At 39.7% G+C, this 18,460-nt stretch overlaps 1 protein-coding gene across 4 annotated transcripts in view; it reads right to left on the bottom strand.

The window, feature by feature from the left end:
• ALMS1 (ALMS1 centrosome and basal body associated protein) overlaps positions 1–18,460 on the bottom strand; it is a 92,633-nt gene that overhangs the window by 59,530 nt on the left and 14,643 nt on the right. For 3 of the 4 annotated variants that reach the window (XM_080396386.1, XM_080396385.1, XM_080396388.1), the window contains exons 2-3: positions 4,747–4,881; positions 2,929–3,124 (exon numbers count right to left, since the gene is read on the bottom strand). In XM_080396386.1, coding sequence (XP_080252512.1) covers positions 2,929–3,124; positions 4,747–4,881 — 331 coding nt within the window. The remainder of the gene's footprint in view (positions 1–2,928; positions 3,125–4,746; positions 4,882–18,460) is intronic. The other variant, XM_080396387.1, reaches the window with a different exon arrangement.

The following is an 18,460-nucleotide window of genomic DNA, read 5'->3' as shown; positions in this document are numbered from 1 at the left end:
GAGAAGTTTTCTTTTTCAAAGATGTACTACTACCAGTGGACTAAAAATTATAGCACCAGAATTGACCAGAATACTCTGACTCCACATGGGAGAAAATGAATGTAACTAAGAACAGATAAAGGTGAAATACTAAATCTTGAAACTTCCCAAACCAATCTTTAACTAAACTGTGATGACTAGATGTGAAAGGAAGCAACAGAAACACCTAGCTTTTCTGAAGTAGAGATGTTAGAAATGGAAAATATTACTTGTATATATAAATTGCACCCAAATGCAAGTGGTAGCAATAAGGATTACTAATAGGACAGTAAACACTATAAATGGTGGTTTATTGCCACAAAAATATAAACAAACAGCCTGGGGGAAGGGGGGGAGAAAACAAACAAAAAAACCCCTCATGTGTCTAGGTTGGTGTAAATTCCAAGCATGGAACATAATACAACCATGATATCAGGAGAAATAAAAACCAGGACATTTAACATCAAAAATAAAGATGATTGCCAAATAATAGATGCACAATCCCCACTACAATACCAAAAATAATTACAGAATCACAGCATGGTTTGGGTCAGAATGGACTTTCAAGACCATCTAGTTCCAGCCCCCTGCCATGCCACCTTCCACTAGACCAGGTTGCTCCAAGCCCCATCCAGCCTGGCCTTGAATGCTTCCAGGGACAGGGCATCCACAGCTGCTCTGGGCAGCCTGTGCCGGCGCCTCACCACCCTCACAGGGAAGAATTTCTCCCCAACAGCTAATGTCAATCTGCCCTCTTTTAGTTTAAAGCCATTCCCCTTTGTCCTGTCACTACAGGCCCTACTAAAAAGTCAGTCTCCTTCTTCCTTATCAGCCTCCTTTAAGTATTGAAAGGCCACTATTAGGTCTCCCCATAGCCTTCTCTTCTCCAGGCTGAATAATCCATCAGTCACTTTGGATACCTAAAGCGAGAGCTTGATGAATCATTAATGGTGTGTTAATAGAGCTAGAAACACATTATGAAAAATGGAGTTATAACAAATTCATCTGTCCTACATGAATACATCCTGCAGAATGCTGTACTTGATGCAGCAACAACTACTTGCACACAAGCACCGATCTGCAGTTAATATTCCTCTCACCTATGATACTGGAAACAGCTGTGTGCACATTCTTTCCCTGCACCCAGCCTGCTGGGGATCACATCAATAAACTGAACCCCACGTAAAAAAAAACAGTAACCTTCTTCCTGTGTCTATCCAGGATGAAACATATACAGCGCCCACCCATTGTGCAACAGCTAATCAGAATTACGGAATGTGGAAGTGTGCTACTCTGAGATTAGTATGGCTGGAGCAAACATTGGTGAATTACGATAAATAGAAGAAGCAGCTAAAGTACAAGGAAACATCAAGTCAGAAAACACATTAAGCTAGAAAAACAATAGCTATTATGATTAAGTGATGCAGAAACCCTAACTGTTCACCACTGCTGCATTATTCTTAAAGGATGCTCACAGCTGTACTACAAACAGGGCTTTAACACCCCACAGATGAGGGTTTTTTATTCCAAACTACACTGTTAATGGTAACACTTGTAAACGTAAATACAATGCACACGGGTTTTCACATCTTAGTGCTGTAATTAGCAATATTGAAGACAGCACACCAATTGAAAATGGGTGTTCTAAAATTGGTGTTCTACATCCCGAGGCCCAGGTGACCAATATATTGGAAAGAATCAAAATCCCTATTAATGTGCTACATTCCAATATGGGTATTGTCCAAACCCAGAGGGAAATGTAAGGACTTGTAACAAAGATAGTAATATTGATATGAATGAAGACTGTGTGTATAAACTTGTGTTTAAGCACTGGAACACTCATTAGCAGAAGGTCCTGTGCTCTGACAACAGAAGGATGACAACAAGGTTGTTCCATTTGACATACATAGCTCCTTTCTCTGTCAGGCCAACAGGACAGCAGACTACAGCAAAGCACCACTCCAGGACTTGACAGCCAGTATGCTAGGCCACCGTGTTACAGGCAAGCTAGATCACTCATGGGGGGATAGCAGGGAGGGGGGAAGAAACAAAACAGTTGGTGCTTGTGAGTGCAACAGTAGAAGTGGGTAAACATCAACTTACTTAACATTTTGCACACAATTACCACCTTCCCCTTCTATGCAGTCTTTGTTACACTAGCTTCCTACATAAGCAAATCCCTTATCTGGATAGTTTGGGTTAAATCTTGCAGTAGTATAGTACTTCTAGCTATAATTCCTCAGTTTTTCCTCTTATCTGAAAAGGAATACATATACTGATTAGTTAAAGAGCAGTAACACTTGTAAGATACCTTTGTAAAGAGCTACTGAAAACCTTTTAAACCTGTATTTGGGGATTACTTTGTCTATAAAGATCTCCTACAAAATGCAGTGAAACATAGAAGCAGTGCACAGTAGCTTCAATATATGAGAAAGGGGTGCAAGCATACACACACTTTTATCAAACTGTTTTTCATGTTACCAATGCAATTATGTCTACTTTATTATTACATCTCCTATTCTAAAATTATCAAATATTTTTTACTAACAAATCTACATAAATTAAAATTTCATTGTAATTTTAAGGACGCAGAGAACTATCACCTCACCTAGAGAGAACCCAAAAAAATTTCTAACTTTACTCAGGTTTACAACTAATTCTAAAGGAAAATAAGACTACAGTTTTACCAGAGAAGAAATAAAATCAGTTCACCTGTTAAAAGATCCAGGGAAGGTACACAAGCCCTTATCTCGTTTTGAAGACAGTCTTTGACAACAAAATTACATAGAATGTACCTTGTAAACACCAGTTCTCAGTAAGAGAAGTCAAATCCAGGTCAGGGATTGATTTAAAAGGAAAAGTAAGATCCTAATTGTTTTGCAGTTAAGTAAAAGGCAACTTTGAACATACCCAGCAGTAAGCCATGTGCTGTATCTCCAGGAAACTGCCTTCCAGATGCTTCTGCTGAAGGCAAAACTCCTTCCTCCAGTGTAGGGAACTCCGTCAGGTCATTTCTATCACAAGTCAGGCAAAGCTTTGTCTCTGAGGCAACAGTTAAACGGCTGGCATCCACTTCTGCTGGAAGCTGATACCATGACTCAATTCCCTAAGAACAGGTGGGGAGGGGAAAAAAAAAAAAAAAAAAAGTGCTCTAGCATCAAGAAAGTTTTATAAGACCTACTTCCAAAGGAAATAATGACTAAGTTGTGAAACAATGGAATTATTGGTTCTAAATTCTATACAAATACTCAGTTTTTAATGTAAAATTATGATGTGCTATAAACTCCTGAAGTCCAGAGTCAATCCTCACTACTGCCTAAATTGTCATTGCTCACTATATGATCACCAGCCTTCCATCACTTGTCTGAAACTGAGCTCCATCTCCAAATCCTGCCACTGCAGAAGACTTTCCAAACCAGAATGAAATCTCTCACTTAAAGAAAAACTGTGGTAAGGACAAACAGTTCAGTAGGATGCCAGGCCAATCCAGTTCCTGACACTGTGTAGTAAAGATGGTTTGCATCATACAACTGGGGATTAACAAGCAGAACAGTTTCTGATTTGTCTTTAAATAAAGTCTCTAGTTACAGAAATTCTGAGTTCACACAGATAATGCCCGAGTATCCTAGCCAACTCTTCGGTATATTTTAAGAAAAAGTTTTTCAGTTCATGTTCAAATCAAAAGAAGCATCTTTAGTTCACATAATTCATTAAAGAATTTGCATTGGGATTACTGGGGAAGTAATTAAACAGATAAATTTTAATTATAGAAAAGGCACAGACCAGTCTTTAGTGCAGAGAATTAAGAATATCAGTCATTTATAAGGCAAAGCATTATCATCAGATCTTTAAGGTCCCTTCCAACCCAAACCATTCTATGATTCTATATGTTAATAGAAACAAGAAAGTGTCCCAGCAATGGTAGAAGTACAGTACTATTCCTACTTAAGAGCTGCAAGCTCTTCTACCTTTTGAAACACTACCAAGGTATTAAAAGCTACTTTTCACATCAGAATTCTGCCATATGAACTATAATTTTTGCACAAGATTCTTACAATCATTTGGAAACCAAATTTTTTTATGAACTGTCTTTTCAAAACACCGGTGATCTTAAGCAATTCTCAGAGTAATTAAGTATTTGGCAGCATATCCATCAGATAGAACTATTATGACTATATCACGATGACAGTACAGTTTTTCTTAATCACATATGAACTCGTCACTAAAAGTAGTCAGATTTCACATGAACTGAAGCATGGCTCCATGCTAACATGTAAAGCAGCTATTTTGAGGTAGACAGATCAGATAATTTAAGAGGCAGTAGCAGGACGAGGATTATAGCAAATTACAAACTGAATACTGATCAAAGGTGCTGTTGCAAAGAAGAAAACGTTACACTAGAAAAATATACTAGGCTTATAACCAGAAAATAGGAAGAGGGGGAAGGGGTGGGGGAATAAATGAAATCAAATCACTGAACTACTGTAGATTCAGTTTTGAATGGATAAATGTCAAAAAGCTTTGTACCACTTGGATCAAGACTACATTAGATGACCTGTCAGAGTTCAGAACAGTCCTATTTTTCCATGGTTCCAAGATACAGGAACAGAGAACTTTACAGGGTGAGGACACTGGAGGTCTAAATTATGCAGATAAAGCAGTTAATATTCTTTTCAATCACATAGTTAACCTTCAACCACAAGCAAAACAAAGCACAGTACAAATAACCTGATTAATGGCAACTTTCTGCCTTATTTCTTCTCCTAGGGAGATCCCACTGGTAACTGATGCCTGGGTTTCACTACTGCTGTGGCTTAAGGATTCTTCCTTCCAGCTGCGACGTGGTGGAGTTGTTGCAATAGGCTAAAAGAAACAATACATGCTTTCAAAACAGAAAATCATTTCTTCATATTTCAACACATATATGTATTTAACAGATAATGAAATGTATAAAATACTCAAGCCATCCCCAATGCCAAAGGTTGGACATCTGCTTCAACGTAGTTAGTGACCAAAGTATTATCCAGAGTTCCGCAATTTAACTAAAAGAGGTAGATTCATTTGCCACTTTACACCCCCAAAAACAGTAAGCATGATGTTCTGCACATTAGCCTATCATTTCAGAGGGCCAGAAATTTATTTCTCATTCCCAACCCATGTACATGCAGCTCTGAGTAAACCACAAAATACAAAAAAAGCTCATCACCTTGTCAAAGTCAGGTTCCAGCATCTGCCCCATCTCATTTATTAACAGGGATTGTTGGGGGGGTTAATAGTAATATTTTTAATTTTATTTTATTTATTATTTTATTTAAAACAGAAGGGGTTTACTTATATCAATGTTGTAAACCAGATTTTAAAAGCAACCTTATGGAAGTATCTTAAATCCAGTTGAGGTTGATTTCTATGTTATAATTTAGCAATACCTGACATACTTTAAGGGCATGAACTGAAGTTAAATTGAACTGCTGCCTAGAAAAGCAGCTGTAACATTTTTTTTCCTGCAAGGCAACAGAAGAAGCTGTTCTGAAGTCAGAATGAAATTTCTCTTCCGTAATAGCCCATGCCTGAGGTCACCGCGACTGTACAAGCTTTGCCCAGACAAGAAAGCCGGTCAGGTTCAAACATAATGGTATATAAGTCTGAAAATAGCCATTTCTGGAACATCAAGCTTCAGGCCAAATAAAAATGTTCCAGGAAAGTAGCTATCGGCTTAAAAAAAAAAAAAAAATCATAGAGACTAGCACTGACTATCAGGTAATATTATAACAATATAACATGAAGCCTCAACCAGAAGAACTTGTAGCTCCCCCACCTCTTTTATGCCCCTCTCTGTCCTCATCCTCTTCCTCACATCAACTCTATTTCCAATTTAACTCACTAATATCTTTTTAAAAAGCCTAGCTACCCTTGGAGTTATTTTTTAGTGACCAAGCCAGCAAATGCTGGGATCTGAAGAACACTGCAGTGGGGGCGGAGGCAGGAGAAAGCTCCTCATCACCTACTCCTGTACCATGAATTATGTATCTACTACCTCATGGTACCTGGCTGCCATGAGAATTGAAACAGCCCATAATGTGGCAACATGTGAAGGGCCAAAGTAAAAGGTCACACACTGAGAAAAGGAGAGGGTCAGTGAGAAAGACGCAAATGATTTCCCAGAAGCTTGCCTTCCACATGAATAATACTGTTGGATATGTGCCTTCAGTTAAGTCCTCCAGTGACAACGGTGTTTGTGTTTTTTTAAACAGATTTCCTGATAAATTAGTTAATACAAATTCGAAAATTTCCATTCAGCAGCACAGATCTAACTTGATGGACTGAGCAAACCATTTGCAACCACTATCACAAAAAAAGCAAGCAATAAAAGTTTTCATAAAGACATTAATTACATTCTAAGAGATCAGACACAAGCTTAGAGAATAGTCCAGAACACAGACACATTTCAGTGTAAAAAGAAACATGTAAAATTCAGCATTTGAGGTTGTTTTCTTTAAATGTGAATATTACCTACTAGATTAGCTAAACTGACACCTGGTTTCTGTTTCACTCTTCTTATGCACTAAAAAGCTGGAAAGCATGTGAATAAAAGCTTAAGATTTTTTTAAATTTTATCACAAAATTGCTAGCCCATATTTGAACTTAAGAAAGGTGAGTTCACTCAACTATTTATGGCACCTCCTCAGTTCAATGTGATTCTTGTACAAAACATATCATCTTCAATCCACCCACAAAAAATAAATTACAGCCATCACAAATGAATATTTATCCATCTCTTGCATTCCTAAGAAGCCATTAATTATGCCATGGAGACAGTGGATTGACAAATTTCAGAGATAAGCTGAGGAAAACCCCTTCAATTTTGACTCACTTGTTGAAGAGACACCTGAAATAATCATCATCCTGTGGCTGGGTTGTCTACCTACAGAGAAAGAATTTGGGCCTTCCCTCCAATTCCCAATTACCAGCATCCAGCCTTCCAGGGCATAGCTTATTTTCACCCTTACTAAGTCTAAGAACATGCAAAGCTGAAGATGGGCTGAACCCCTCTTGCCTTTAAATAGCATTTATTTGTTCAGGGGACTGCCCAGACTCACTGGCAAAGCATCACACTGACTCCCATTAACTCCAGCCCTAATTCTGCCCATGAACAAGCAATCCTTAAACTGCCTCCCTGGAAACTGCAGCCTGCTTTACTTGTAAGAGATGGGGGTCCAATTCAAGATTTTACCTTTCAACCCTTAAACACACAGCTTTTCCTTTAAAATAAGCCACTTGCTCAGATGTCTGACTGCAAACTAAAGAGCATCATTGGGGCAACACCTCTGCATTTTTCAGGCACAGCTACAAAAAACTTCAATTCTAGATAGCAATCTCAAATTTTAGCTTTTGGAAGGATAACAGTTTCCTGAATTTCAGTACCACATGGCATCTTAAATCCTTCCACAAAACAGCATCACTGAAATAAAAACATGATGTAGCTTTCTATACAGGTCAGCACTGTCAAGCAGATTATTCTGAAGAATGACAAGAATATTTTTGTCCAAATTTTAAAAAGCTATAGGACTCAAAAGTAAAATGTTTAGTACTGATCATATGCAAATCATACCTATGAAACTAGGACTCAACCAGGCAGAAACTACTTTTCCAAATTAATTCCCCACACAAAAGTAACTTTGTTTGGGCTTTATATCAGGACTAAAGATAATAATTTCAGCCTGTATGCATATACTCAATGTCTATTACATTCCCCTAGTTCCTGTTGTTCATACTAATCAAGTCATTAAAAGAAGCAGCACTGAAGCATACGTGACAATAGCTCTGAAGGCAAATCATTCCAGTAGCTATTTGGTAATTAAATTAAGGCCTATTATTGAAAATCTGGGTTTACAATATGCATCTTCAGAAAAGGGCAGTTTTATTAATCCAACTGAAAATTAATAGCATTAGGTACTTGAAATTAATAGTGTTAGGTAAGGGACCCATAGTGTGATTAGAAAACTAATTGCAAAAAAAAGATACTGATTTTATTTAGATATGCTGAGCATAGCCAATTAAGTTGGTGTTCTAGAAGGTATTAGAAGGGATGAGTAACGACAGCGTTCAAGATGAACACAATGAACAAAAGACTGCACAACCAAATCGCTCATGTTATTCTTCATTCTCCCCTTTAAAAAGGCCTTCTTTAGCCTACAGTGAGCAATTTCTCTCAGAATTGCTTAATTACTTGTATACCTGTCAGCCACTTTAATTATAATACTTTTTCTATGCTGCAGCAGTTCCATCACAGAGTTCCCTCACTCTACCCACCAGCATGCCAGAGGAACCACTTCACATGAAGACAATTCTTCAGTTCCCAAAGCCTACTGCTAAACTCGCTTCCAGAAAAAGAAAAAAGTTGACTGGCAACCTAAAGAGAATATGATCAAGATAACCACCTCATTAAACCTTATAGCCAAACTTGGAATTTGAGCCTTTTTCTATAAGGTTTCAATGCACCTGGAGCAATGTATTCTTTGTCACAACACTGCAAGAAAAATAATATGAAAAAACATAATCTGAACAGGTTTCTTCTACCTGTAGCTTCACATCATAATCTTTTATCAAAATATTTTATTAAAGAATGAAAAAAAAGCACAATTCACTATCTACTGAACTGAAGCTAGCAAGAATCTTTCTTGAGGAGAGAATTTAACTTGAACAAGTCTTAGGCAAACAAGGATAAAATGAGAGTATAGAATAAAGTACAACTGAGGTTCCACTTTGAGGATATTTCTTTCCCAGAAGTACTTCCTCCTCCCAAATGCTCTCTTAGCACTTACAGTTTTCAAATCCCATTCATTTCACATTAGAATTTGGGAAAGGTTCCACCAATCTTATTTTGGGAGAACAGAGCCAAAGATCTATCATATGCAGATTTCTCAAGAAGAATTTGGTGGAGAAATGCTAATGAGTTATGATGTGATTACTACAAATAGCAATATTCTAGAAGATTCAGAGTACAGTTATATCCAGAGCTACCAAAGGCTCAAATAATCAGTCACCCAGAAGAGCATGAAGGAATCATAGTATTACTATTGCTAAGAGTACTTAATGTAGTACCTTCCATGCAAAGGCCCAAAAATGTTTCACAAACACTGATTCACAGCACTGCTTCAGAATGTGCATGATAAATATTTATCCTCCTTTACAAGGCACAGAGAACTTTGTGTACAACAATATGGAAAATCAGTGGCAGAGCCGATTTCCCAAATAGTCTGATCTGACCATAATGCACATCTTTTATTTGATGCTTGGAAACTTCACCTGTCTTTGCCTGATGGTTATAAGAGAAAGTCAAAAAGACAAACACCTACAGCAGCACAAGCCAAACAGATTAAAGCATGAATGAGAATGTGAAATAAGATATAACACACTGGAGGGAAGGGATGCCATCCAGAAGGACCTTGGCAGGCTTGAAAGGTGGGCCCATATGAACCTCATGTAGTTCAACAAGGCCAAGTGCAAGGTCCTGTACCTGGGTCAGGGCAATCACAAGCACAAATACAGGCTGGGTGGAGAATGCAGCCTGTAATGAGAGCAGCCCTGAGGAAAAGGACTTCAGGGTGCCCATTGATGAGAAGCTCAGCATGACCTGGCAATGTGCACTTGCAGCCCCGAAAGCCAACTGTATCCTGCGCTGCATCACCTGCAGCATGGCCAGCAGGTCGAGGAAGGTGATTCTCCCCCCCCTCTCCATTCTGGTGAGGCCCCCCCTGCAGCACTGCCTCTAGCTCTGGGGCCCCCAACATAAGAAGGGCATCGAGCTGTTGGAGCGGGTCCAGAGGAGGCCACAAACATGGTTAGAGAGCTGGAGCACCTCTCATATGGGGACAGGCTGGGAGAGTTGGGGTGGTTCAGCCTGGAGAAGAGAAGGCTGCGGGGAGACCTAATAGTGGCCTTTCAATACTTAAAGGAGGCTGATAAGGAAGAAGGGGACTGACTTTTTAGTAGGGCCTGTAGTGACAGGACAAAGGGGAATGGCTTTAAACTAAAAGAGGGCAGATTGACATTAGCTGTTGGGGAGAAATTCTTCCCTGTGAGGGTGGCGAGGCGCCGGCACAGGTTGCCCAGAGTAGCTGTGGATGCCCCATCCCTGGAAGTGTCCAAGGTCAGGTTGCACAGGGCTTGGAGCAACCTGGTCTAGTGGCAGCTGTCCCTGCCCATGGCAGGGGGCTGGAACTAGGTGATCTTTAGGGTCCCTTCCAACCCAAACCATTCCAGGTCTCTATGAAATAAATGTTTGTATCATAATTAGATAATTGATAACTTTCACCTATTTAAATATTTCATGTAAATAGCTGCTGTCATTGTCACAGTGATGCTATGGCATCATGAACATGAAAAGTGATCTGCACAGTGACTATAGAAGTGGCAGAACTGTAGAGAAAAGGTATTTACAGAGTCAATTCCTGTTAAAACATAATTCAAATGATTCTGCAGCATGCACCTCCCTGATCTAAACAAGAAACATACTTTTTTGTTGTTTAAGCAAGCAGAAAAAAATACAATGATAGAAAAGCAAGAAACACTCATTGTTAGTTTCCCAACTCCATCCAGGTTTACCAGTACTGGTTTCCAGCTCACTGTCAATGCTTCTTACTAAAACACCCATGAACTACTGAGGTGTCTGCAATGCTCCTAGTGGGTGGGAGGGGAAGAGGATTTGAATTGGGGGTGAGTGGAAGGGAGATGAAGCAGGACCCCCCAAGAAAGCAACATAATTAGTCAGGAATTCTCCACGGAAACATGCTCCTCCAAAAATATTAGTAGCATTCAATGCAAGAAACCTCATGTGAAAAGAAAAATTACCATGAATTATGTTCTCCCAGGAAGACATCCATTCAATAAGCTGAAAGCTCCACAAATCAGGAAGCAATCCTACCACCCCAACTTCAGAGCAGCCCACCTAGCAAATGCTCAGTGAAACCAATACATTTACCCATTCCAAAACTGCTATTTAAATCATTCAGCTCTTGCACATCACCACAAGAACCATATCCATGGTTCTCTCAAAGCATATTAGTTACACCAATACACTTCATGAAATTTTCACAGAAAAACCTAAGACTTTGGAGTTTGCTCTTTCAAAATTTCCTTCAAAGAAAACAAAAAAATGCAAGTTTTACAGAACTGCATATATCAAAATTTTATGCTCTGAAATCAAAGAGAATCAAAAGCCAACCATGCCTTAGATACTGAAGTAATAGGAGGACCTTAGGGAAAGATGATCACTTCCTGAAGTCAAATACTTCCCAGACAAGTAGGATTCTCCTGCTAGCACCCAAGCTTGATTTGTGTTTTCATGTAATAAATGCCCCAGCTCAAAGTGGCAGAACTTAAGGCCCACACACTCATCAGCTGTAGTTTCTCATGCTTGCATGCATAAGGCTGCACTACGCATTCAGCATTGCTCTTTAAAGGAACCTGACACGGCATTAACAAAACACCATAAAGGAAATAATCTGTCCTTTACAATGGCAGCCAAGTCACTAGGACCTCATGGGTTAGCAGCTGGAAAGAAGCAAACAGGCAACAGCACATTCTGTTTCATTATATCATTTTTAATCCTCAATCCAAAGAGCAATATTAAAGAACAGCACAACCAAAGAAATCTGCCATATATTAGCACTGTGTGTACCAGGGTACAGCATACACAACAAAGCAGTTGCAAGCAAGAATTTAGGATTTAGTAAATTAGTATAATCATCTCCAAGGCCTTCCGTATAATTAAACACCAATTATTAAAATTTAACAAGGTTTTTCCTACTTAAATCCAACACATCAGAACTTAGGCTTTGCTGCTAAATACATAATAAGAGGAAAAGACAAAAATAAAGCTGAACAGCTACAACCACCCACACACAACACAGTGCCATTAACTGAAATGGTAGGAACAGCAGCTCACGTTTGGCATTCTTAACTGATGCTACGTTTCATAGAAATAACTATGAACATTTCCCAGTTTTGAACTACCGAAAGCCTGTATATCCAGGCTTAGCTCTCCTTATTTTATTCTAACCCACAAACCACTGAAAATACAATAGAACACAGCACAACAAAGAAAAAGATCTAGAGAGATATAAAGAGAACTCCCTAGATGAGTAATTCTAAGCTGATCTTCCCAAAACATCAGAAATACACTGTAATTTCTTCCAAACACTTCATTTCATTTCTCCCTCCTAAAAATCAGAGGTATGTGGCCAAGGTAAGTCAGTATAAATCTGTGTTTCAGTTTCCTTATCCATCTGAACATGCAGCTGTAAAATCATCAACCCCGCAAAAACAGGCAGCAGAGTTCAGGACCAACTCTTCCAACATCAGTGAGCGTTTACACCAAATAAAGGTGATCACATAAGTGCTAAAGGTAGATCCTACTCTGAACTTGCCTTTGCTGGATTTCATCTTTCTAACTTCAGGAACTACTTTTTCCTGTTTTGTCAAGAACATTCCCAATTCTGATACCATTTCCAAAGCATTTATCACTTTACCCCAGCATAGCCTTATCTACTCATTTTGTAGGTCTCACCATACTAATCATCCAATTCATCAAAGACAATAAACAGGAACAAGCCAAAAAAAATGAACAATCAAAAACTGTACCCGGAATGCCTTCCAAACTTGCTGCCTGTTTTCTTAGCTTGTCCCAAGACCAAAAACTCTTCTGAGGTCACACTACAATCATACTCCACCACCTGCTTAGCTACTAGATCACTTACCCTCTCTAAAGATGGTAATTAAACAGGTTTGAAATCAATTGTCCTTAATAGTCACAGTGGGTATTTTCTTAACAATTTATTTCAAGTGGTTTCAAACAGTTCGTTCTAAATTCTTGCATTTCTGTGCTTTTATCGCCTACTCCTGGTGGATAAACAAGTATACAATATAAAAACTACAATTAATGAATAATTAAATAAACAACGTTTTATATTTCAGACAAGCATGAATTTGACTGTCTGTACACAAAATTAATTTTGAATACAGATGCAGAAAAGTCCCCATCCTACAAGCCCCAGGCACGTTTGCTGAATAACTGGACACAAAAAAATGTATGAATGAAATCCTTTCACTGGAGGTTTCTTCATAGCTGCACAACTTGTACCACGTTATAAAAAGTTCTAGTTTTCATTTGTCCATTGGTTTATGTTCAAATTGTATGTGGTTATGATTTTTTTAAAAGGTTTTTTCTTAAATCACCTGTACCAACAACAGTGCAGTGCAAGCCTCATGCCACTTGGAGTCAGCAACCCACTGCCGCAGGGCAAGGTCTTCCCCAGCTGTGGGGAAGGAACAAAGGAGCATAGAGAAACAGGCACATATTTACCTGTTAAAACGGAATTGATGACTGTGTCCCTGAAGATTAAAGAAACAGTTTTGCCAGAACACAAAGAATGTAGGTCATGCTGCCTTATACCTACCTGCTCATTTCATGGAGCAATTATCAGCATGTAATGAACACTCAAGCAAAAGCACTTCAGAGGCTACATGCAAACTCAGAATTCCCTTAATGCTACACAAATGCAACTGCACTTCACTGTAACCCAGCAATTTCATTTATCGTGGCTTTATATTCCATATCAACCCTACTTTGTCAGAACACAAAGTAAAATAAAAAAATAGAAGCCTCATTCAAATTCAGACTCAGTTTTCACATCAGAGATTTTTTTGGCCAGAAGCCCAGTATCACAAGTTGAACAAAAATTTTTAGCATTTAAGTCCAGCTACTGAAATTAATAACAAAATTCACATTGTCTGCAAACAGGTCAACACCAGAAGTTAATTTATTAACATAATAATTTAGATTTCAAAAATACTCAGAAGAATGTAACAATGATTTGGTGCTGTCAGGTATGAGAAACAAGTTATTTAAGGTGGCCTTTTTTTTCAGTAAGGACTGGTGTGCTAGCAGTACTTTTCAGACCCATACCATTCCCACCCAACATGAAGGCATCACCAATGAGTACAGCAGCTGCTGTGTAAATTCTGTTTACAGAATTTACCCTTCTCTGAAGGGCCACCAGTCAGTACTGATGTACGGGGATTTTCTTTCTCAGTGAGAAACACTGCCCATTTTTCACAGGTAAAGCTTAGGAGGTTCCTCTTGAGCCATTCATCCAAAAACTGTTTTATTACTTTTGTGCAACAAACACTGGACTTTCAAATAGCCACAAGAGATCAGAACCAGTGCAGTGTATCTCAAACACAAGAAGGGAAGATTCATGACACAGTAAACTGTTGGGGATGTGCTGAAAGTGTTTCAGAACAGTAATCTGTATATTTACACAATATACACTGAATTACAAAGACTGCTAGCACATTGTTTTGAATTTCTTAAAACCAGTCATTTCCACTGTCAAGTTTGTAACATCAATAGCTTTATGGAGTGTCCTAAAACAACAAATGGAAAATTAATCACTGCTGATCTGCAACGACTCTGCCTACTTTTTACTCAGTTTCTTAAGGTGACAGCACGCTCTGTTCACAGTCACACCTCAGCCACAGGCACTGGAAGGCAATCTGAAAGTTGATTACTGGAATACATCTTAATGCCTGAAGTAGACGTTTTATTCATGTAATCACAGCGTAACTGAGGCAGGAAGAGACCTCTGGAGGTCACCGAGGCCAACCTCCTGCTCAAATCACAGTTAACTTCAAGGCTAGGTCAGGCTCATCCTGTCAGTTTGTGACTCGTTCCAAGGATGTCGGATCAACCATGTCTGTGGGGGTCCCGGTCCAGCACTTTACCACCCCTCCTCGTGAAAAACCAATTTCCTTGTCTCCAGTTAATTTCTCCTTTCTGCAACACACCACCACTGCCGCTTGTCCTGTCACTGTGCACCTCCAAGAAGAGCCTGCCTCTGCCTCCTCCTCTGGCAAAGCACCACTGCCAGATCCTCACCTTCAGCCTCCTCCTCCTCCCCAGGCCAGACAAACCAGCCTCTGCTGCTTCTCCTCATCACCATGTGCTCCAGCCCCATGACTGTCTTGGTGGCCTCCACCAGACTCAGGCCACTTTGCTGACCTCTCTCTTGTACCGGCAGCCTGGAACAGGAGACAGGATCCAGCTGTGGCCAAGAGAAGGGAATATTCAGTTCCTCCAGCTGCCAGTTCTGCTTTTATTAATGCAGCCGACTGCATAACTAGCTTTCACTGCTGCAGACTGCACTGTCAACTCCAATTCAACTTGCTGTCCACCAGGTCCTCTGGCTCTTCTCTGAAGGACCACCAGCTGATACTGATGTATGGGAATTTTCTCATGAGGATTATGCATTTTTCATAGCTAAAGCTCATGAGATTCCTCTTGGGCCATTAATCCAAGCTGGCCATGGTCCCTCTGAATGGCAGCCCTGTCCTCCAGCATATCATCCACTCCCTCCAGCTTGCTATCATCCACAAGCTCAATGCATGTGCACTCACGCCATCCACCTGGGTCACCAGTGTGGCATTACACAGCAGTAGCCCAAGGATTGACTCCAGAGGAACACCACCAGTTAGGTTTTGAACAGCTAAGCTGAGTAGTAGTTCTTCAGGTCCTTTTTCCTACTCTTCTTAAAAAAGAGCAGAACATCAACCTTTTTGTGGTTACTACGAACAATCTCCCAGTCATCACAGCCTTTGAAAAGGTGATAGAGAGGGACTTTAATGACATCAGCCAGTTCCACCACCCCCTCGGACACATCATGTCCAGCCCTATGGACTGTGTAAGTCCACTTGACCTAAGCAGTCACCTTCTCAAGCCTCCCACCACCCCAGGTACTATCGCTCACCCACAAGCTCTTCTACTAGGCACACAGAGTAAAAACTAAGTGAAACTATGGGTTTATCCCAATTTTTTTCCAGTGGAAGCTGCATTCCTCTTTATTAATTCAGAATTACTTATTTTGGGTTTCACAGAATCATAGAATAGCTCAGTGAGAAGGGACCTCGAAAGATCACCTGGTCCAAACTCTCATAGGAAAGGCAGCCTAGGTGAGAGCCTATTTCCAATTATAAGATGCTAAATTCCTAGTATGATCACACTGCTACAGCCACTTCAGCAATCTAACAGCTAAACATCAAAACTATTAACTTTCCTCCAAGCATCAATCTCTTGTCTACTTATTGCAAATAAAGACAAAATTGAGTTTCACACAAGGTAGCTTAGCCATCTTATTTTTATTCCTGTGCAAAAATCCATTAACTGCTTGCTGTCCAAATTGTAACTCCAATACGAACATTTAACAGCATTCCTGAGTGATTTTATGTAATGGAAAGGTCTGCTACTTCTTTACATTCTCAGCTTTAGATCACTGAAAAAGCACTGAGTAGCCCCTGATTTTGAATTTTTTTTTTTTGTTCAGATCATACTTACAAGAACTGTAATTTGTGTTGTACTATCCTTTGTATTTAAAAAAAAAAATGCTCATTGCTGTATCTTTCCCACACTAAGTAACCATTTAAATAAAAGTTAGCTCTGTCAGTAGGTACCTTAGTTTGATGTTTCTACCTAGCTTTAAAAAACAAAAAGGAGAAAGAAATATTTCTATTAATGATGGGCTACAGCCATCAGTTTGCAGCACTTAAGAATGAGAACCAAAAACTTGATCCTCCTGGATCTTACTTGTAAAACGTATGCTTAGCTAAATGTAGAGTCAAGAAATTTGGAGGACAGGGCTTAAAGCATCCTCCTAATCAAATACAAACTAAAAGAGGAAACTATCCAAGTATTTTAACTCCCAAAACAGAAATTGCATAAATAGTAAAAAGTATCTCTACATTGGTTACAGAATTTCTTCTCACTCTTGCAGTCTGATGGCAAAAGCTCCATAATGCCTAATAAATAAATGCCATAATTATCATAAACTAGCACTTTGGCTGGAAGATACAGTCCCCAGTCTCTCTTCAGTAAGCAAAAGCTAGAGGTAAGAGTTGAGTAGGTGTTACTTAACCCAATTTTAACTGCAGTTAACAATCCACTGCCTAGCTCTGCTGGTTTGCTGTCTGTTGGAATATGTGACAGAACAACCCAGAGGCAACAACAAGCAACCAGGGCACAGCAGCACAAGTCACTTTTTTAACAGGTGAGCTGGGGCTTGCTGATTTATATGGCACTCATGAAACCACAGCCCTGCATGTTAGAAGTTACACGTTTTCAGTGCTAATCTTTGCCATTTAAAGTTACAGATAAAATAGTCTCTTGCAACAGAAACATACAATAAAGGTGTAAGAGCAGCCTTACTACGACAGACGGAAGATCTGCCTGGCCTACTCTCTGTCTGCACCTGCATCCCCTTGACCCAGAAGAGCAGCAGTACATGAGCAACAAGCTTGGCTCAGCTCCATCTGGTATTCCCAGAGCTGAGCTCTGGTTGTCAGAGCAGCAGTTAAACCACAGCGCAAAACAAATATGGAGAAGGAAGCAACAGCCACTGTAAAACAAGAAAACCTGACACCCAAAAAGGATCAAAATAAACTGACCTGTGATGATTACTATAAAGGTAAAACAAGAAGCAGGAAACAAGTTCACTAGTTTATAACATCACATAGAACTTACTGTGAAATTTGTCTGTATATCAGCATTCAAATTAATTTCATTTCTACTTAAATATATACAAGAACGCAGAGTAGTGGAAGAACTGTCCCTTTATTCTTCTGCAAATTAGCCTTCCTGAAAACATATGGTGAAGGTACTTCAGCAGAAGGCTTTTGGAAACTGAATTAAGACTATGGCCTTCGAGTACTTAAAGGGGGCTGACAAGAAAAATGGGGACAGACTTATTAGTAGGACCTGCAGTGACAGCACAAGGGGGAATGGCTTTAAACTAAAAGTGGGCAGATTGACATTAGCTATGTGAGGGTGCTGAGACACTGGCACAGGTTGCCCAGAGCAGCTATGGATGCCCCATCCCTGGAAGTGTCCAAGGTCAGGTTGGATGGGGCTTGGAGCAGCCTGGGCTAGTGGCAGCTGTCCCTGCCCATGGCAGAGGACTGGAATTGGATGGTCTTTAAGATCCCTTCCAACCCAAACCATTCTGTGAATCTGTGACACACTGAGTTCCCATATTCACATGTTTGTTAAGTCCAGACTTTCCTTTAATATGTCATATTTATTCACATGGCTGTTTCCATTCCTTGTTTTAGTTTCTAGTATTTCTTCTGATAAGACTGAAACCTATACTAATCTGTTGTTCTTCCCACGGACCATTTGTAAAAATTGACATAGCATCTACTACTGGCTGCCATCTGGCTGTTGTGCCTCTGAGTTCCTTCAGAGTTCCGGGACAAAGCTCTGGAATGATCACCATCGTGTAGCTTTTCATTTTGGGTTGTTCTCTTATACCTTCCTAACACAGAACTGGGGACACGACATCACTAAACATCTCCAGACCAAAGTGTCTGACACCAGCTGTTCAAGCACCCTGCA

This window comes from Falco punctatus (assembly GCF_963210335.1).
Source record: "Falco punctatus genome assembly, chromosome: 1".
Classification (NCBI taxonomy): Eukaryota; Metazoa; Chordata; class Aves; order Falconiformes; family Falconidae; genus Falco; species Falco punctatus.
The sequence above is the reverse complement of the archived record's forward strand: the minus strand, read 5'-3'. Positions and strand labels throughout refer to the sequence as shown.